Source organism: Drosophila obscura, unplaced genomic scaffold (genome assembly GCF_018151105.1).
Source record: "Drosophila obscura isolate BZ-5 IFL unplaced genomic scaffold, ASM1815110v1 contig_36, whole genome shotgun sequence".
NCBI lineage: Eukaryota > Metazoa > Arthropoda > Insecta > Diptera > Drosophilidae > Drosophila > Drosophila obscura.
In genome coordinates this window covers 2,386,957-2,408,476 of record NW_024542824.1, presented here as the reverse complement: position 1 = coordinate 2,408,476, position 21,520 = coordinate 2,386,957, and the positions used below count along the sequence as shown (strand labels likewise).

At 46.5% G+C, this 21,520-nt stretch overlaps 1 protein-coding gene across 1 annotated transcript; it reads right to left on the bottom strand.

The window, feature by feature from the left end:
* Window positions 1-1,793: 1,793 nt before the first annotated feature.
* On the bottom strand, window positions 1,794-2,532 carry LOC111081071. Its single transcript, XM_022377003.2, has 2 exons — window positions 2,455-2,532; window positions 1,794-2,359 (listed from the first exon to the last, which is right to left on the bottom strand). The coding sequence occupies exons 1-2, from the start codon at window positions 2,493-2,495 to the stop codon at window positions 1,954-1,956; spliced, it is 447 nt and encodes a 148-aa protein (XP_022232695.2). The 5' UTR covers window positions 2,496-2,532; the 3' UTR covers window positions 1,794-1,953.
* Between the last annotated feature and the right edge of the window lie 18,988 nt (window positions 2,533-21,520).

The window sequence follows — 21,520 nt, the reverse complement described above, 5'->3', positions numbered from 1 at the left end:
GTAGTTGGAGTCTATGGCCATTGAACAATGGATGACTGGCCGGAGCGGGGCGGTGTGGAGACGCAGCATCGAACGGAGCTGAGGCTGAGCTGCTGACTTGGGCTGACTTTTCAAAGTCAAAAACGCGATTGTATCATCAGTTTTTTGGGGCGCGTTCGGCGGCTAGGCGGCTCGGCGGTTGCTGGTTGCTGGTTTGCTGTTTGCTGTGATTTTGTGCAGAAGTTGGCAGATAAGCCAGAAGACAGTCAGTCACGGGGAACAATGAGCCCATGGAGTCGGCAAAAACAATCGAATCAATTCATTTTTCTAGGGCGTACTGTGCCACTTGAACGTTGAACTGCAGACGCCCCAATGCTGACTACCGCTGACTGTTGGCTGTTTGGCTGTTGGCTGGGGTTGGACTGCGGGTCGGTTACGGGTCCGGGGTCTTCCATCTTGTGCATCTCTCTCAGCGGAGTAGTTGCCATTGTTTTTGTTGTTGTTGTTGTTGTTAGTTTATTGGCGGGTGGCAAGACGGAGGCAACCACTAGCACTAGCACTAGCACTGGCAGTGGCTTGGTCTTGATCGTGCCCCGGCACTAGTCATTTTAATTTTTCAAGATTTTTCCAAGAGGTTTGTTCGCTTTGTCTTGATGGCTTTGCAATGGCGCTACCTGGCCAGCGTTTCGCAATCTGAACTCTATAAATTTTGGCTCGGTTTGTTGTGTGTGAGATTTATGGGTTATGGCCCGAATGGGAGCGGGCCAAGCCAAATGTTCTGGCCAATCCAATCCAATCGTATCCACGCGAGATCCAGGCAATTCAATTAGATCTAAATGCTGTCAACATCCAGGCACTAATAACCAGGCCCAGACCCAGACCCCAGCAACGGAACGGGGGATAGGCCAGAGAGTGTGCTCTCAGCCAAGTGTCGTCTGTCTGGCCCGTGTCTGTGGCATAATGTTGCATAATATTTTATGCATGCAGAGCTAGCATATTGCAACATGTTGCCATGTTGCTCCAACTCGGGCCAGGCTCAGGCTCAGACTCCGACTCGGGCTTTGGGGGGGCTGCTGCTGCTGCTGCTGCTGCCTCTGATGATGATGATGATGCATAGCCCCAAGAATCGCAGCGACAGCAAACGCTTTGGCGCCCCTCCCAGAAAATCCTGAAACCTTTCAGACTCCCAGCTGTGCTCAAAGTGTGTCGAATATTCAAGTGAAAATTCATTCCAACTCCGACTCACATCTGCAGCAGGAGGAATATGAAGAGGAGGAAGATGAGGAGTAGGAGGAGCAGTAGGAGGCGGAGGAGTCTGAATGTGAGTGTGAGTGTGTGTGTGGGGCTCCTCAGAGTGCGGCGCTTCGCTGACGTTGGTGTCTCTCTGCCCATACATGCTGCGCGCCGTATCAATGTATCTCGCTGTACGCAAGTATCTGTATCTGCGCATAGGTGGGTTGCTCTCTGGGGCTCTGGCTCTGACTCTGGCTCTGGCTCTGGCTCTGCCTCTGGTATGTATTTGATTAGACGGCGACGGACGGCAGAGGAGGCAGGCGACTGAGAGGCAAACTTGATCGCGTACGATTTGTTGCCGTGTTGCTGTTGTTGTTGCTGTTGTTGTTGTTGTTGTTCTCTGGCTCTTTAAGTCGAACAATTACATTTTAAGCGTAGCACAACCTTGGATGCCGTTATATTTTTGCAGTTGGTTGGGCGTGTGCACCGCCGCACACCGCAACCCAACAGACATTTGCGCTGCCACAAATACTTGACTTTAACTGGGGAATTTTGTACATTTAAATAGGATAGATTTTTCCTTTATGTTTCTTTATATTTCTGCAATAATTGTTTGTATTATTTTGCCCACTGTATCGACTGCAGCCACCCCCCTCCAATTAAGCGTGTAGCTTGGTACTAGTTCTAGTTCCAAGGCTTGGTTGCGTAGTGTAGTTGAGTAAGTGTATATTTCCGTGCTGACTAAAGCTGTTGCAGCACCTCGGCCAGTGTGTGTGTTGCCTCGTTGGGTGTCGGCACTGTGCATCGCTCCTGGAAAGTGATATATTTTTGGGGCCAAACTGGCTGCAAGGCGGACATCGACAGGACAAGCCAGGGTGTACGTGTGGGGGGCACACAGCATGTCTCTATCCATTTCTTGACGCGCATAATGTCCTTGCCCGGTCCTTCGAAGACGCCGCAAGCCTGATGCGGCGTGGAGCTGTTTTTTATATAAAAACCATTAATGCCCCGTCTTTGGCATTGCGCCTTCAAGCGCTCCGTAAAGTACGGGGTAATAATGTTGGACAGCGTGAACTCCGACTGGAAGAACTCCAAGCCATTTGTGCCATCAATGGGACTATCGAAACAGGTATCCATGCGTTGCGATCTGTACAAAATAATACCAGAGTTAATTAAATAAAAAAAAATAAAATAAATTAAATAAATAAATAAAAAAAAAAAGGTATACAAAAATATTCTTACTTGGCGTTGGATGCAACATCCGTGTCCTGGCTTGGGGGCATATCACTGGCAGGCAAATTTGTGGATGCAACATCTGTGTCCCTGTTTGGAGGATTATCGTTGGTGCCGAGTTTTGGTTCTATATTTTCCATTGTAAAGATTTCTTAGTTTAGTTTTGGATTGTGTGAAAATTACTTTTCGAATTTTAATCTAAAAAATATACGCTTCCTTCCCTGGGGAAACTATTTTATTGTTTGAACTGTTTCCAGGTGTGGGATCAGATTGAGAGCAGATATATTTCAAAGGTTGCTTTGCGCATATAAATACAAATACAAAAATATGTTGAATATTTTTCAAGGAGTGAATGGAACGTTTTCATGTTCCTTAAATCATCTTGAATTAAAATCCATTTCTGCTTTATTTATTGCCCCTCCAGCTGAAACAAAATAAAACTGAAAACTGAAAATCTAAAAATTCAGCAAAAATGTTTACTTGGTTATGGGCCGCATACACCGCTGGGCGAAACACGACTCAGCAATCTGCAAACGTCGCTTGGCGGCTATGACTTCGACAGTCGACAGTCGCCCCGATCTGCGCGGCCAGTCGGAGTCAGAGTCGGGGCCCAGGCCCAGACCCAGACCATGCCACCACCAGACTCTCGACTCGACGCGATCGGAGCCAGACCCCAGACCCCAGACCCGTACCCGTACCCATTCCCGTTCCGTCCCCGTCCATATCAGAGCAGAGCAGAGGAGAGCAGACTAGACCAGACCAGACCAAAAGCGAGTCGACCACACCCGCACACTTCATTATTTTTATGTCGCCTGTGGTGGTACGATTTAAACGACAAACGCGGCAGCCAGCAAGCAGACATTGGGGAATGGATCGAAACGAAACGGAACGGAGTTGAGCTGGAGCTGAAGCTGACGCTGGAGCTGGAGCCAAGACACGACATTCAAAGGCGGAGAGAACTTCCCAACAAACAAAATAGAAACAAAATATAAAAAAAAAAACACAAAAAACAGCCAAAAGCAAGCCAAGAAATTAGACGCATTCGACGTTTTGGAACGAGCGACAAGTCAAAGTAGCAAAAGACCAGGCACAAGCCCAGACCGAGACCCAGACCCAGCCCCAGCCTCAGCTTCAGTCCCAGCCTTAGCTGTAGCTCCGATCCAACTCCAACTCCGGCAGAGCTCCGTGGCAGAGTCTGAAGCAGAGGCACGTTGCTCCTTGGAGCCAGGGCACATCTCATGTTGATGTTACAATTGCTGCCTTTTTTTTTTTTCTTCCTGCGCTTTGTCTTTTTGCGATCGTGCGCCAGTTCAAATGTGCCTAGTGGGTTTGGAAATTTGTAGCGCCCAAAAGCCAAAAAACCAACAAAAAAAAACGCGCACAAAAAAAACCAGAGAATACCGATACAGCAACAAAAATTACCCACAATTACAACAAAACTTCGTTAGTGGCCAGAAAGAGATTCAAATGCACGTAGAGAAAAGATAAATACATTTTTAGTTGAAAGATAAACGTACTGGAAGATAGATTGCGCAGGAAAAAACCACACACGAGATGGAACTCTTAAATCTACAAGAGATTTATTCATAAAATCCAAAATAAGGCGAGAAATTCTTGAATGCATCTCCAAAGATTGAAAAATATTAGAATACTAGGTTAAATTTTTAAGGAAATTCCACTCAAAGTGCCTCTACTTTTCTTCAAGTGTTTCCCCCACCCCCAAGCTGATGGCAGCTTCAGTTTCATCCACAGCCAAACGTTCCTCTACATTTTCGACTCTTCGGGGCGTACAGACTTCAATGTAATTTATCTTGATGTTTAAATCAATAATAACGCCGTCAGTGTGCGTTTGCTTTTAGCGACTTTTGATCGCTTTACCATCGCAACCATCGCAAACGATCCATCCATCCATCCAGTCAGTCAGTCAGTCAGTCATTTATTGAGTCAGGGAGTCATTCAGTCACTCAGTCAGCGAGTCATTCATTCATGCAGCCAGTCGGTTAGGTCTTGCATAGATATTTTAATAGTTGTTGGCTGTGGTTGCTATTATTGTTATTAGTATTATTGGAAATTTCAATATGCGGCCGCCGTTTGCGCAGATTATTAAGGCACGAACAGGAAAATTACGACTGCGATGACGCCGAGTGTTTCCATAATTATTGCCATGGGCTCTGCTCTGATCTGGTTTCGTTCTGACTGGGTTTCCTTTGCCCCCCCCATCCATCCATCCATCCATCCAACTGTCTGCTCGTCTGAGTGGTGGCATGCCGCCGTAGTAGGCCGCATTTGGAGACACGATTCTGGTCTGGTGTCTACGCCTATTCGTCTGCTGCTGCCGCTGCCGCTGCTGCTGCTGATCTTTTACCCGTTTTATTTCTAGCTTTATTCTTTTTTTGTGCCTTGTGGCCCATTGTTCATTGCTGAAGAGCGCTGAAGAGCTGCCTTACTGCGCCGCATTGCCGCGAGGTTTTGCTGCATTTAGTTGTGGGCAGAATTGTTTCGTAATTGTAAAATATGTTGTTATGCTTTAACTTGTTGCTGCTGCGATGCGACAAATGTGTGTACAGTTAGGCTTAGGGGGCACATAGGACCCGGCAACATGCACTGCGAATTTCTGGCTTAATTTCAGCGGGCGAACACTCACTGGCTGCCTCCACAATTGGGTTGCAGTTAGGTGCAGTTTGTTGGTAGCGATCATTGATCATTGCCTAATGGGAACTGATCGAATTTAGTTCGCAAATTGGTCTGTCGATAGAACCAGTTGGGCTCTTAGATTCATTTTGCATTTCAGCAATTATGGTTAATTATTTTGGGATTATTCAAGAACCGCTGACTGACTTCCATTCATTGATACCAAGTGGGAAATTAAGTTCCTCTTGGTCTCTTGGTTATATACCCAGAGAAAAGCTATAAGCTGGGAATTACTAGCTGTTTGGGACTGCACTGGCCGAGGGTGCATAGAGTGCACACTCTTTTGGCAAACTCTTTTGGCAAATAATTATAGTTTCTATCACTTTTACTCTTCATTAGAAATTTCTGTGTGGGAGCTGCGCTTATTATTCATCCCTCAGCTGTTCTCCATTTCCATTTCTTAGCTCTCCACATCGCTGTGCATTATAATCTACCCCAGCGCTACCACTGTGCGTATGAGTGCTGTCCGAGTGGATTCGTTGCGCATACGCCTCGCATGCCACACGACAGCCATCTCGGCTCGTATTACTGAGCTATAAAAACACATAAAAAATACTATGCAATGCCGCGCACAGCGCCGCAGTTGGTTGTACACTCACACAGAGAGATACAGACACAGATACACAGAGAGGAACACTCACATCGACACTGGCACGTTTTAGTGCCCATTAACGAGCAATTGCAATTTAAACTGGATCGCTCAGTTAGCAATTTGGAGCGTTGCTTTTATGCAACACAGGCAACATCGCAGTTTGCAGCCAGCCTATGCCCATGCCCCCGCCCCCGCCCCAGTCACAGCCACAGCATTCCCTGTCCCTGTGCAACCAACCCCCCCAAGCTGCCATCGTGGTATTTTGGACAAATGTAGATTTTTTTGTGCCTCCAAAACGACGTCGCAGACGACGACGGCGACGGCGACTTGGGGTTGAGTGGCCTGTGGGCCAGCTAGCATCACATCGCATCGCATCGTATCGAACGGGCATTTTTTCGTCTTTAGTTTTTGTTTTAGTTTTAGTTGGTGTGTTTTGTTTTGATGCTGATGCTGAAGCTGAAGCTGGACCTCTGCCTCTGCTGCCGCCCCAAAAACAACGCCAGGTACGTGCGGGGTAAGGCGTGCTGTGGCCGCAACTGCAACTGCGGCGGTGGCGATGGCGCTGGTGGTGCCTCACAATGCCTCACAATTTCATCAGCATCAGCCAGAGAGCAGCTGCCTCCTGCCTGCCTGCCTGCCTGGCTGCCTGCCTTGCGGACTGTGCTGGCAGACTGCTGTTGCCTTGCCATCGCGCAGACACACTCTTGATTTTGCGCAGCCGCCGCCGCGTTTTTTTTTGGTTTTTTTTACCCTCTAGATTATACGTTACGTTTCTTGCGTTTGCTTGGACTATACTCAGATATAGATATGTCTATGAGTGCACTGGGGGAAAAGTGGAAAGCGGAATGTGGCTGAGGAGCTGAGCAATGGAATTTCCATGCAGATCCCTCGGGGTTCGCTTGGGTTTCCCCTGTAATATCTATTTATTTTCTTAGTAAATTTTGTTATTCTCTTCCTTTAATTGTTGGCACCAGAGAGGTTTATTTGTGTCCCATAATTGCCATTAATATTCCTAAAATATATTCGGAAATCGCTTTGGAATCCTCTGTTTCAGTTCGACATCCTTTTTTCGCTCCGTGTATGTGTGTGTTTAGTATTTCTGTTTGCGGCTAATAGCGAAATGTTGGCTATATGGCCCTGCTTCGTTAGATATAGATAGCATTCGATATTCGCTCGGTGCCGGCTGCAGTTTGCCTGTTGCCTACTGCCTGTTGCCCGATCTGCCCCAGCCGGGTTCCGCCACAGCCTCAGCCTCAGCCTCAGCTACAGACACAGCCTGGTCTGATGTGGCATGCCTTCCTTGAGAGATAATCAGGCGGCAGCAGCAGTTGCAGTTGCAGCCTCTGTTACAGCTTCAAGCTGTTGCTGCGGCTGCTGCGCCTAATGCAAAAATTCGATCAGCTGCATTTTGCAGATCTCGACCCATATTTTTGCTATATATAAAGTTAGCTCTTGTTGCTGCCTTAAACTGGTTTCGATTTGCATACACGTTGGACGCAGGAGTAGTGCGCGATGAGTGTGCTTAGTCATATTGGGCGGCCATTAGAATGCACCAAAAATAAAAAAAACCCAACACACACACAAAAAATGAGAAAAAACTTCAGCTAAAGTCTGGGCAACAGTTGCAACAAAATAGCTGTAAAAGAATATCCATTGGACCCACCTAAACTAGTTTTATATATCGTTGATTTAGAGCAGCAGAGCTCGCCACATTCGTTTCGTAGCCTGCTGCTGTTGTTGCTGCTGTTGCTGTTGCTGCTGCCTCATGTTGCAGTGTTTGTTGTTGCATGTTGCAATCGATTGCGAAACGAAATGTGCGACCCACTGCGACTAATCTTCACGAGAGCCTGGTCGCCACAAGACACCAGACACAAGGCACAAGGCGCAGGCTCACTCACAGCCGTCTCAGCCATGGTCTCCTCCCAGAGACGGAGACGCTCTCCTGCACACACATATCAGCAGGATATTATCCAGTGGATATCAAAATCAAGACATCCGCTGGAGCCTTTCTTTGCACTAAAAAACCCATCAAATGCCTCCCCAAAAGACACATCTGGGCAGCTACTGTAGTCAGTACCCCACGCCCTTTCATCTTTTGGGTACTTGGCTTTGTTGTTCCTGTTGTCTGTTGTTTGCAATTAAGCATACGTCGTGTGGCACATGCGCCATTTCAATGGGATGCCAGAGCGCTCAATCCCAGCACAAAGCACACCTCGGACCCACAGCCATAGACCCCATGGACCCCACCCTCCTGCACTCGAGTTTCTAGCTCGCGTATCTAACAGATACTTTCACAATTTGCTGCAGTTGCTGGTCAGCCACAGCCGCAGCCACAGCCGCAGCCTCAGCTTCAGTTTGAGCCACAGCAACAAGCCATTGTCGACAACTTCAAATTGTAACACACAAATTCTAAGGTGTGTCAAGACGGCCATTTAGATTGTGAACAAGAATTATCTGTCCGCCTGTCCGTCTCTTCGTCTCTCCGTCTCGTCTGTCTGTTCGTCCGAGTGGCTGGCCGATGCTGGCCAACGACGACGACGACGACGACGACGACAGGGAAGGCCAAGAATTTGTCGGCTAATAGAGAATGGTGTGTGTTGGCACTTAATGATGCCAACTTGTGTCGCCCCAACAAATAAATCAATAAAAAACAAAAACAAAACAAAACGAAAAGCGAACACACACCAAAACACACAGAGCCAAAGCTGCAACAACATTGGCCAACATGCAAAGGCATCTGTGGAAAAACGTGCAACACTTTTTACACCCTTGCAGCAGCCACACGAAGGAGGGGCCTAGCCAGAGGATACCTCAGGTCGATGGCTGGCATACCCTGACACAGAGTTCCAGAGGAATCGCCAGAAAGAAAGATCTTTGGAAAGTCTATTGACAGCTCTGCAAGTGTGCTGAATATTTGTGCGGAAATTCAGTCAAAAGTTGCGGAATTTCTACACCTTAAAATGGGGAAAAAGAACTACTTCATGGCAATGGATCGGTAATGGTAATTGACCCATTGAAAGTGTATAACCATAAGTAGTTCATTGGGTGTAAATGTCTGCCAAAGTGGCACAAATTTGGAAAATGAAATCAAGAGCTGTTAAAAAAGTTTAAAGACACCAACAAGAACAAAACAAAAATCTGGAGTCTGATGAATCATTACACTCAATTATTTAAGGCCAAGTAATGTTACCCCTTTATGGTAACCCTCCAGATAACAGGAGACAATTTATGTCCCTCCATAAGCAACATCTGCAGCAACCTTATGGAGTATCAGCAAATATACCTTTCCTTTCCTTTCCATATTCAGTCAACCTCATGTCAAAGCGACCTCAGAAGGTCACCTAGATGTACATATATCAAAAAGTAACTGGCATCTCATTATAATTTATGTACAGCCAGACGACATCTCCCCCTGCCCGAAAACTCTAACCGAATTCAGTAGAGCAACTGATTCAAGTCGATCCAATACGATCCGATGCCGATGTGTTGCTTATAAACAAGTCATAAGCGCGTTTTATGATCTCTTCTCAATTAAACGGAGCCTCGCAGATCGCAGCGATCGGAGAGCTGAGCAAAGTGTCGCTAGACGGCAGCAATACTCGTATATCTGTCTGGGGACTGTTCTCTCTCTCTCTCTCTCTCTATCTCTCTTTCTGGCTGTGTGTGTGTGCTTGTGTGTGTGTGTTGCTGCATCCCTTTCTTGCTGGTTATCGCCGCCAATCGAATGCTGCGTTTGACGCAATTAAATTGTCACTTTTCGTTTTGTCGCGACGATATTTTTGTTCGCTTCTACTTTTTTCTTATTGCTTTATTTTTGTTAAGTGCACTGGTTTTTCCTGAATCACCTTGTGCTTGCTGTTGCTGCGACATCGTCTAGATCAGACGACTGCTATATGCATATATATACATATATATAAAAAATAAAACACTTTGCCGCCTTCCTGACTTCTTATCGATAGCCTGTCTTCAGGCTTCGAGCGCACCGCCAAGTAATTCTCATTCCAATTGGCAAATTCTTACTAATTATTTAATCGCTTTATATTTCAATATTATGGAATGGTCTGGCTGGTCAGTTTATATCTTGTTTTCGGCTCGTATCTTGGCTATTGAATCTTTAGTGTGGCTTTGGCTTGTGCTCTTTATGGCAGTGCTGCCTGAACGCTGATGGAGGTGTTTTAGTGGCTGGGAATTCGCTTCGAAAATAAATCGAATCTCGCCTAAGATAAATGCTCACTGTATGCGGTTAATCTCTTTCAGTTAGCATGCATCTGGATCTCCCTTTCTACTCTTCGTTGATCTTTTTGTCATCTGCTGTCCTTCAATTACTTTCAAGTCTCACCTGTGCCTCGCTCTCTCTATCTCTCGATCACCTGCAGATCAACTCAATTAACAATCACTGCCACCCCATCTACAGCCCCCCTCCTGCTACATTCAGCCATTCACCCAAGTTATGTCACTTACTTTCGATTTATCGAGTCACCCACTTTTTTGTGTGTGTGCTATGTTCGTGGACTGTTCTGGCCCCGGGCTACTGCCGTTACAGTTGCTATTCATAGTGCCCTCAAACCTCACGCACACACACACACCTGGCAGACAACAAACAAAGCAAAGCAACGATACCAAAGGAAACAAAGATATAACCAAATCGGCATTAAAAATGCCGTCGGCTGTTCGAAACGCCGGGGCGATCTTTTGTGGCTGCTTTTTATGGGCGTGCAAGATCTGTGCGGAGCGCTTTTACGACTCGGGCTCTGCCCGCTGGATGCTGATATCTCCTCCGGTCGGTGGCTGCCCCTCAGCAGACGCGATTTTAACGACTACCGAATTCTAAGACAACACTGGAGGTGGCTCAGCAGAGGTGGCTCAGCAGAGGATGTGGCAGATGGAGTGGGAGTGGGAGGTGGAGGAGGATGAATGGCTGCCTCCTGCCACACGGATAGATGGAGTAGCAGCCAGCCACTGACACCGTGACACCATGAATCATCCGGCATGCTGGACGCGTGGGTGATTGGCCTGACATGGGCAATGGGTCTCCATCTGAGTCTCAGTCTCAGTCAGACTCTGTTACGGGTAACGGGGAACGGGAACGGGGGGGTCTCTTGGGTACTTGGCTCAGCATGAAGCTGTTAAAAATTTGCACGAAATTAAGTTGGCTTAATGAGTCGACAGAGTCTCACTCGTTTGGGCCCATTACATAACAGTCAACGGCAGCACACACACAGTCAGACAGTCAGACACAGTCGGACACAGTCAGTGGGGTGGGGGGACGCAGACAAAATCACCAACACGTGGTCGATAAGAATCGTCAAACAAATTTGCATTACGTATACGACACGTGTGCACCCATTGTACATGTCTCCCTCTCTGCCTCTCTGCCTCTCTTCCTCCTGTCCTGTCCTGTCCTGTCTGTCCCTCAAACGGTCTTTCTTTCACTCTCTGTGGCAGGCTATCTGAATATGTATAACGGACATATATCAGGCCAAAGCCCACGGATTACTCATTCATATCCGCAATTGTGTAACCGACATCGGGCCATGGGGCCGGGACGAACGTCGAGGTGGTGGTGTGACATGGGGCTGGGTCCAGTGTCCATGTATCCATGTGTCCAGGGGGGAGGATAACTGAAACTGGAGCTGAGCGCTGGGAGCTGGAAGCTGGACGCCGCACCACGCAAGTCATTAAAAAGTGAATCCAGGCCCCAGTCACAGCTGCCCCACAGAGCACCCAACCAAACCAATTTCTGCGCAAAATATTAGAGCAACAAATTAATGGCATGGCCAGCAGGGGGCAGCACGGGGGGAGATCTAAGGAAAAGGAAACCGAAGACGGGATGCTCTAAGAATGGAATATATGGAAATGGAATAGCAAGGAAATTATATGCGGAAAAATAGCTTAAATTTTAGGATTAAACATCAAAAGAGATAGAGTAAAGATCTTCCTTGAAATGGTCTTTACCTTAAATAAAAACAATAACATAATTCTCTGCCATAGCTCTAAAGATTGGAGCACCTAAATCCAGCTAAAATAATTTCATAATTTATAGCTGAAATGTTTTGTGGATGTGGAAGAATAATTCAATGTTACTGTACTGATAAATTTCCGCTAGTAAACCTTTACCCCCCACCTTTACCAAGAGTCTCAGCCTAGTCATATGGACCCCATCTCTTACCAGAGTATAATCAACTACGCCTGGCGACTTTCAATTAAAAAAGAAGCAAGAAAACAAGAATGACAATCTGATGTCGTCGTCGTCGTCGTTGCCGCAGTGTTTGTTGTTGTGGCTCAAAGAAAAGCAAAAGCTGCTCTGGCCTCACTCAATGCATTTCTGCAGTCCCCCACACACACACACACACACACACACAAAGTCCACGGCCTGTCCGCCTGTCCACTGTCCACTGTCCCCCCTGTCCGGCTGTCCTATGTCCAGAGCCAAGCCCGAGTTTTCGAGTCCGAGCAATACAATTTACTAGCTTAGACGCTTTGCCATGAATAAATAAAATAGCCGAAGCACATTAACGCCCCGCTGCAGCTGCCAACTGCAGCAGCGACGACCATCCGAGGCGAAACTTGAATCACCCCAGAAAAAGACAAAACCCAAAACCCCAAACCCCAACCCAAGCCCAGGCTCCGATCCCAAAAACATAGCGAAAAGAAAATAAGTCCAAACCGGACCGATGCGATATGGCCCACAGACGACCACAGAGCACAGAGATCCCCAGCCAACCCCACCCCACCCCACCACCAAAAAGGCTCAAACTTTTGGGGCTGAAACTGAGGCTGTGGCTGTGGCTGAGGCTGTGGCTGAGAGTGACGCTTTGGCTGAGACTGTAGATGGGACTGAGACTGAGGCTGATCAAAATAGCAAAGGCTGCTGCTGCTGCTGCAGCCGCACAATTACAAAAGGAGCAAATGCTCCGTGGTGGGTTGAGAGGAGCCACCCTGGCGGTTGCGGTGGCTTCGGTGGTTGCGGCGCGAAATGGCTAAAAGCAAATTGACGCCGCAACAAATGCCAGGGCAGCAGCCGCTGCACTTGGCCAAATAGGGACAGTTTTCAATGAAGGAAAATAAAACACTTAAATTATAAATTTTAAAATTTATAAAATTTATTTTAGAAAACTGAAATAAATTAAAAATATTTATTTATTTATTTGGAAAAAATAAAATAAAATTGCAACCAAGTTTTTTCTTCGAGTGTGCGGAAACACAGCCCCACGCTGCAGTGCAGTGGTCCGAATGGTCTGCGGCGATCTCTGGTCTGCTATTTCTTTTTTTTGCTGCTGCTGCTGTTATTTTTTTTGCAATCCAGTCAAGGGTGTGGTGGCGTCGCAGCTGCGCCGCTGCCTGCTGGCACAGCGGTCGGCCATCGGCAGTCGGCAGTCAGCAGTCGGCAGTCGGCAGTCGGCAGTCTCGTGCACGGTCCACATCCAAAAACAGCAACAAGAAACGAGTCACGCTCAATGCTAAAAACAAAAGACTTTGGCAACAAACTCGAATGGGACTCTCCGAGCTGCGAGCTGCGAGCTGCGAGCTCAGAGCGGCCTTTGATACAATTGAGCCACCGCAAAAGCTCGTTTATGGTGGTGGAGCTGATGATGGTGGTGTGGTCTGCTGCTACGTGTGGTGTGGGCACCCGCCCAGGCGGCTGCAATCGGCCCGGCTACTGCCCATAACGGCGTTGTTAGTAAGCCACCAAAGCCACCGACTGCTGTCTGCTGGCTGAGCTGCTGACTGCGCTGCTGACTGCGCTGCTGACTGCGGCATCGACTGCGCTGTCTATTACCGTTAGCGCCACTGTGGACGCTGTGTCCGTGTATGGGTATGGGTATGGGTATGGGTGTGTGGTGTGGACTCCATTGGGATCTTGAGTCTGCGCTCTCCTTCTCCAGAGTGTTCTCCCATTGTGTTCTGCCTCTCTCTCGCGCAGTCTCTCAGTCTCTGTGTCTCAGTCTCATCTCTGTCTCTCTGTCTCTCGAGTATTAAAAGCAAAAGTTTGCAATTAAGAAGAGGGCGAAAATTGTTTTTTAAGTTAAGGAGGGGATTTTGTAGAGCAAGAGGTGGAGGAGGATGAGGATGAGGATGAGGAGGTGTGGTAGGTGTGCAGGAGGGAGAGGAGCGATGCGAAGCGGAGCAGTAGTGGCAGTGTAGCCCGTGATATCAAATATTACTCTGTGGCTTTTCTATTTATGCAACATGACATATAACATGAAATATTAGCAATAAATTTGTACGAAAATTTTCAAAGCAGACAAAAAGGCTGAAAACGCCATGTGGGCCGGCACTTGTTACAATTTAATCAGAAATTGGCTAAAACAAAACAACAACAGCAGCAACGAAGAAAAAAAAGGAAACGAGAAATACAATATTAACAGATAAATAAAGTTTTCGCTATTCCTTTTTGGTGGGCTGTACGATGTGTTGAGATCGGCTGTGCAGATTAGATGATATACGATATATGCATGTGTTTCGGCGATCTATTAGGGTTTTACGTTAGTGCTTTGTTAGTGGGCAAAATGGTGGGCCTATGGGATCATTTTGATGTTGCTTAATTAGCATATGCTGTGGGAATTATGAAGGGGAAATGGTAAAAGAGCCGTGGGGTTCTTAAGCCATTTAATAGATGAGTTTTTGCATTCTTTTTTCTTCAGTGATGTAAAGGGAAATTAAATTGTTAGTTGATAAAATAAAATTAAATTTATTCTTATTATTCTGTAACAAATTTCTAAATTATTTTACGGATGGATTGTGCATGAATCATTGGTACTCAGTGTAGCCATATTCGTAGAATATTTAAGGTCTTTAAATACCCACATATTCTCATACAAATATATCTTCATATTTTTGTGTAATATTTCTTTTAGTTAATGAACTTCTTGCGTCTCAAATTCTATCGATATATATTCCATTTAATGCTAATGGAAATATTATATTTTTATTGCTGAAATATCTAAGACCCCTTGGGCAACATTTGTACTTCTTAGTGCTGTTGCACTGTAGCTTTATTTTCATGTTACATATTTCTGCAGTGTTTTGCATTTTTCAATTTAGTGTTTTCTGGCTGCACTTTAATTAAAAGTTTTATGTGATCTAATAAGCGGTTGTCTGTCCCACCGACAATAGGCAAATTGAATTAAAACTTAGCTATGCTTCGGAAGACAAAATGTACACAGATATAACGTATAGCCATAGCCATAGCCATAGCCATGGCTGTGACTGTGACTGTGGCCAGCGGGCAAGTCAGGGCTGATCTGTGGCACAGCTGTGCTGTGACTTGTTTGGGCGTGTTCCCCTGGTGGTCGTGGTGGTCTCTGCACCTCTCCTCCATCTCCTCATTCGCCTGCTGCTGATGCTGCTGTGTTGCAGTTTCAGTTGCAGTTGCAGTTGGGGAGTCTGCAATTGCAATTGTTGAAATTGGGTGTAGACTGGGGCAGGACTGGGACTGGAGCTGTCGGGGTGGGGCAGCTCTATCAATGCCAAGTCAGCGGCTACTTTATAGGCATAATCTGTTATCTGCTGTGATCCCCGGACGGACGGACGGACGGACGGACGGACGGGATGCATCATGAGATGCTAAGTTCTAGATGCCAGTTGTGGTAATGGCTACTGGAACGGAGTAGTCGACGACTACGACGACGACGACGACGACGCATAAATAAATTAGAAAGTCAAAGTCGACCTCTAAACTTTGCCTATATAGTAGTGAGGAGGAGAGTGGAGGAGGAGGAGAGGAGCCCCCTTCTCCCCTCGCCATATTATTGCATATTTTATGAACTACAACAAATGCACAATTGATCTCCAGCTTTGAGCTTCAGCTACAGCAACAGCTTCGCTTTCAGAGATTCAGATTCAGATTCAGATCGGAGCGACCACGCCTGTAATTTAAATTAAATTTGTTTCGCTATATTAGGTGCCGCCGCATACATTGATACCTCACATACATACATACATACATACATCTAAATACATCCGTAACTAGGCGTTGTTAGTGGCTTTTTTTTTGTTGTACGCTGACCGCCGCTCTCAATGATGAGTTGTTGTTGCCATTACTCGTACTCGTACTCGGACTCATACTCGGCTCAGCTTATTCGGTATTTGTTGTAAGACTGGAAGCAATATAAAATTTATTTCTATTTCTATTTGATATTTTTCCGGCTTTAGATTTTTTTTTGCTTTGCTTTGTGCTTTTTGAGGTTTTTCCAGATGATTTTTTTATTTTTTTTGTAATTTATTTATGTAGAAATGTTTCATTTTTAATGGGCATTTCGACATGAAGTCCGACAAACGACAAACGACAAATGATTTATATGATTTTGCGTAAAGTGCGAAATATCACACAGCCCAGCCCCTGCCCCAGTCCCAGCCCCAGCCTGATGTGATAATGCAAACCCAAACCGAATTGATTGGATCGCATTGGATTGCTTTTTGTTTCGTTGGGGGAGTTTTAGCCGGAAAAAGATCGCGCTCGGATGCGGCGATTGAGGGGGCAGAGAGCAGAGCAGACCCCCACTCTATATAAAATATCGGATGTGGGCGACCCTGTCGCACGGGTACGAGTACGAGTACGAGTACTACTCCGTATATTAACGGATGCAGGAACTAACAATTGGTGAGGTGCGGTAAGTCCCCAGTCCACAGTCCAGTTGCAAAAATTAGCATAGAGAATGTTCTGACTGGCTTGGCTTGGCTTGGCATGGCCCTATGACAATGAGAAATCGATGCTTTTAAGGTGACCAGAGGTCAGTGCGGTGGTTGGTTGGTGTTGCATGGGGCAAAATACTTGTCGAGGAGGATGTTGTCAGTCAGTGATCTCCATAAAGGCAGTAGTAGGTGGGTGGGTGCCTTGCTGGAATGTTTGCATGGCTTGTGGAGGAGGTTGTGATTTGATTTACTCGTACTAAGACTTGACTAGTCAGTAAGAATACTGTAAAATAGTCAGAAAAAGAGAGTGGCATATGCCTGAAGAGGTTAAACTTTTCCTTAAGAAGAGAAGCATGAGAGAAGCATCTAAAGAATTACATATGTAGAGTAAAATATCCTAAAACTAAACTTAGTATCCAAAATAAATAATACAAATTACTTGACGTATTTCAGATGGTAAATGGATGATGTCCTGAAGGATTATTCAATGTTACTACAGGAGGTGCCTGGCAATGATCAGCATAAACGAAAGGTACTGTGAAATTTATGTCAAAACAACAACCTTTTCTCTTACCTGCTGGGGGTATTCTTTCACCTATGTTCCCCCATTCCCTCTCCTGCACAGCACCTCCCCCCATATTCATAATCCCCCCACACACACACGCCACCCAAAAGTTTATTCACATGATTCGGCATAAATTCGAAAATGCGCAGAATAATCTTCATAGAAATTTGCATGCAGCAACAAAAATGAGGAAAAGCGCTGCAATCGGCAATAGCGAATTTTGCCCCAATCATTTACTGGCCCCACGTTCATTAGTTCTTTCCAATAACAGAACAGAATGGCAACCGAACAGGGAAAAAGAATCTTAAGTGCGACCCAATTGCTGGCTGGCTGGCTGGCTGGCTGGAAAAGCAGAGGAAAAACCGAGGCAGAAGACGACTCTCCGTACCCAAAGTCCGTTTCCTCTTTTGTGGCCAGATCAGGGCAATCATCCGAGTCTTCTATGAAACTCTAAATAAAGAAGAACGGCCTTAGAGCAGATCGAGAGGAGAGAGAGAGAGATCATCATAGACTACATAAATATATACATACATACGTATATACACACACACACAGTCACAGACACAGACACTATGACAAAAAGGAAAGCACAAATTGCCAATTCGATGCGATGCGATTTCAGGAATTTAGCATAGTTTGTGGCTTTCATTTGCATTCAATTTGGATTTGCCTGGTCGTTGTACGCTATACACTCTAATAGAAGAGAGTATAAGGATTATAAGGAGACGTTGCACAGGCGCAGAGAAGGATTTATTATAATTCTATGAACTGGCAAGACTTTGATCCAGTATCAAACTTAGAGTTACAGAACTTTCTTATGCCAAGTAGGAGCCACATCCGATCGAAGAACTCTACTCTGAAAATCCTTTAAATTCTTCGGGGAATGTTCGAATTAAATTTCACATTTTCCTGCTCCATTGGATCTCTTTATGATATAACACAGCGAATAGAAAAAATGCATTTTGCAGTGTATCTAAAGCGATGGCCTCAAAGACTCTCCTTTTATTTTTTTTGTTTGCATTTTATTGTCATTTTACGTTGTAGTTATATGTCTTGCAACAACAACAACAACACATAATGCAACAAAGGCAACAACAAAGACAACAATAATCGACAACAATAATAGTAACAACAACAGACGAATGCCACGCGCCTACTTATGTTTGCCATGTGGCATGTGAAGTGGAGCTCCACACAGGCCCCAAAGATCCCGTTGCCCTCACACAGGCAGTGGGTACCCCCCCCCTGAACCCTCTGCTCCTTCTCCTACAAAGCCTCAGCATGAGCCTTAGATAGATCCACATCCACAACTCCACGAAGCTAAGGCTGAGGCTGAGGCTGAGGCTGAGGCTGCAGCTAAAGCTGGAGTTGAAGTTGAAGTTGGGCTTTCTGCCACGGCGTTGCAAGCTAAATTGCAAAACACCTTTGCAGCCACAGAGCAGGGCAGGCAGAGAAGGCGGCAGCAGGAGGAGCAGTGAAGGCAGGGAGGCGGCACAGGAGAGGCATGCCACAGTTGGAGCTCTCTAGCATCGCAGCCCATTCCATATGAGTATGGAGTATGCGAGTTTGTGTGCCTTTTGATCCGTTTTACTTTGCTGTTGCTGTTGCTGGGATATCCAGGCCTAATAGATAATGATGAGTGGGTTGATTGAGAAGTTTGAAGAGCCAAAAGATACGCGACTGCGAGCAAGGAATCTCCCCAAGGATAGACAGAGCCGCCTGACCAAGTGAAGATCAAAGCCAATGGGAAAGAGTGGGGTGGGATGACCGCGTAATAGATGCCCTTGAGCATCGCTTTGGAATGAACTTCCATAAGGGTAGCTCGGATAGGTTCGATAATAGAGTAATCTGTGATACTTTGAGGGTAGAAATTAATCCCAGTAGAAATTAGAAAGTGAATGATTTCCGCACAACTTACAGACAAGATTAGAACCGACTGCAAATCCCCCTCAACTGAGCGTCACCAAACTCCCAATGAAAGTGCAAATATCCACAGCAAAAGGGTATCAAAAGATTTATGAGCATCTGATGGAAATGGAATTCTTTAAGCCACCCTCCCCCACACACACTATATGTAGTATATGCCTAGATATTCGCTCGATTTCCACCTCATCCTCCTCCTCCAGCTGCTGCTGCAGCCAGGGCTCATCGTCATCGTTGTCGGTCGGTTGGTTGGCTGGTTGTCTGCAGCCCGGGCCCGCGATCCGGGGCTCCACAATCTCCTCGAGATCGCAACTGATAGAGCAATGATGTGTAGCCTGGATGTGGAGCTGCAACAACAGCCTCCAATGCCCAGGCCAATTCGCATACTCCAGTTTCTGCTGGAGCTGTTGGTTTCTTTTTTTGCCTTTGCCTTTGCCTGTGCCGTTTGCTGTTGGCTTTTGTTTTTGTTTTGTTTTTTGAGATACCATTTTTGGAGCTGAGCTGTGCTGTGTGTCTCTCGTCTCTGTCGCCACAAAGTGTGGCGTCTCTCTCCCGTTGGCCTGGCACCAACATGTTGGTGGAAATTTATGTCATCCCTTGTTGTCGTGTTGAATCTTACGATGACATTTCCAACATAATTTAAGCCCACGCATGCCACAGTGGCAGAGAGCGAGAGAGCCAGGCAGAGCGGGCGAGAGAGAGATCTGCTCACATGGGTAGAGGAGGTGACCGGAGACATCCTCCAGCAGCATCTCGGCATCATCATCCACTTCTTGAGCTTTTGGTAATGGGTGTTGAATGGCGTGGCCGCATCTCCAGAGACACAGAGACAGAGAGAGACAAGTCCGTTGTCTCTGGTGTCCGCTGTCTCTGTCTCTGTCCTTGTCTCTGCCTCTGTCTCTGTCTGCCTGTCTGTCTGTTGGCATTTTGGCAACATTGGCGGCGTTGACGATGACACCAGCTCTGGGATCTGGATCCGGCTTTGGAGCTTCAGCCTCAGCGGCTGTAAAAAAAGACATGGCTATAAATTTGTACGTGGATGCGTGGATGGGATGGTTGAGGCTGAGCCTGAAGTTGATGCCTGGATCTGAGACTCAAGCTCGCTGTGATGCTCTGAAGACGAGGCGTGGAGTCGTGTACAAATCGTTGGCATTGTAATTTAATGTATCAATTGCTTTGATTTGCCAATTTCAATGCTCATGGAGTGCGTCGGAGGCAAAGTGCTGCTGAAGCGGAGACGAAGACCGAGACGGAGGCAACAATCGGCACGAGCAAAACCTCAGCCCCAGCTTCAGTCTCAGCTTCAGCTTCAGCGATCTGGGTCCGGGGTCTGGGGTCTGGAGCAGCACTTGAGGCTTGATTAGTGTGATTTAGTTACAGGCCGTGTGCCAGGCGCATGACACAAGCAGCTCCACAAGAGATCCAGAGAGAGAGGCAAAGCAGAGCGGGACTTGCAGCCTCAGTCTCTACTATGTTGGGCATCCGTCGACTGACTTACATTCAACATCCCGTTGAACGTTCGATGCCTCTTGGATGCTGCCTCTTGTAGTTTGCACAATATTTGATTCCATCAGTAGAAGCAGAAGCAGAAGAAGCAGAAGCAGAAGAGGGGCATGGCATGGCATGGTGTGCCCCCGGGGCAGGGGGGTATGGGGCTGAGGATAGAGGGTGGTTAGGCCCACTGTGCGCAATTTGCTACACGAAACTGTGCCAAACATCTGCGCCTTTAGTACCCTTTGGGTGCTGGCTGGCTAAAGCTGGCTAGAGCTGGCTGCCGCATCGCCGTTGTAGGAAATGAAAACATCTGCTGACTGATTGCCCCCTGGTTGCAGCAGCAACAACAACAAATCAAGACGAAAGTAGGATCAATGATCGAAAAACGAACATGGAATGCCCTCTATAAAAGAGATTAAGGGGATTCAGGATAATTATTCAAAATTAATGCTGATGGTTATACCATGAAACAAAACTCAACTAATTCCTTCAGTATTGTAAACAAATAAATAAGCTATAAGTCCCCTTCTTTAGGGATTCATCTATTAATAAAAATATAACTAAAATAATAGTCTAAATTCAAACATTAAAAGCATCAAAGGAAGAGGAGAGCACTTACCCACTCTTTTATGGTAATTCCCTACAGCTAATAAACTCCTTGTTTTAGTGCATTCGAAAGCCAAAAGTCTGCCCAATCATTCAGCCAAGTTATGAACTACAGTTAGCTGGAGTTTGGCCGACTGCCTGGCTGCCGCCTGCCTTGATGCCTGACTGGGCTGCCTGGGCCGCCTGGGCTATATAGGTCTTCATGGATCAATGGGATACGCGTGATATCCTTCGGCTAGATTCTGTTTGCTGCTCTGCGCTTTTCACGTCTTCCGTTTGCCAGATTTCGTTGGCTATAATTGTGCCATTAGCTGGCTGTCTGGTCTGGTCTGGCATGGACTGGACTGGACCGGCTCCACTCGATTGGTGGGGAGAGTACCAGAGCACCAGAGCACCAGTGCCACAGTATCACCCTCCCGGCTGCATTCTCCTCTCCGTGAACCCTTTGCTCTCGGCCCCCCCTGTTTTTGGCTTGTGTCTACATTTGCATCCGTTTAGGTAACCATTTTTGTGCTGTGCCTTTCGAAAGTCGCATTTAACGGTCCCGTCCCTCCTAATGTGCGCACTGA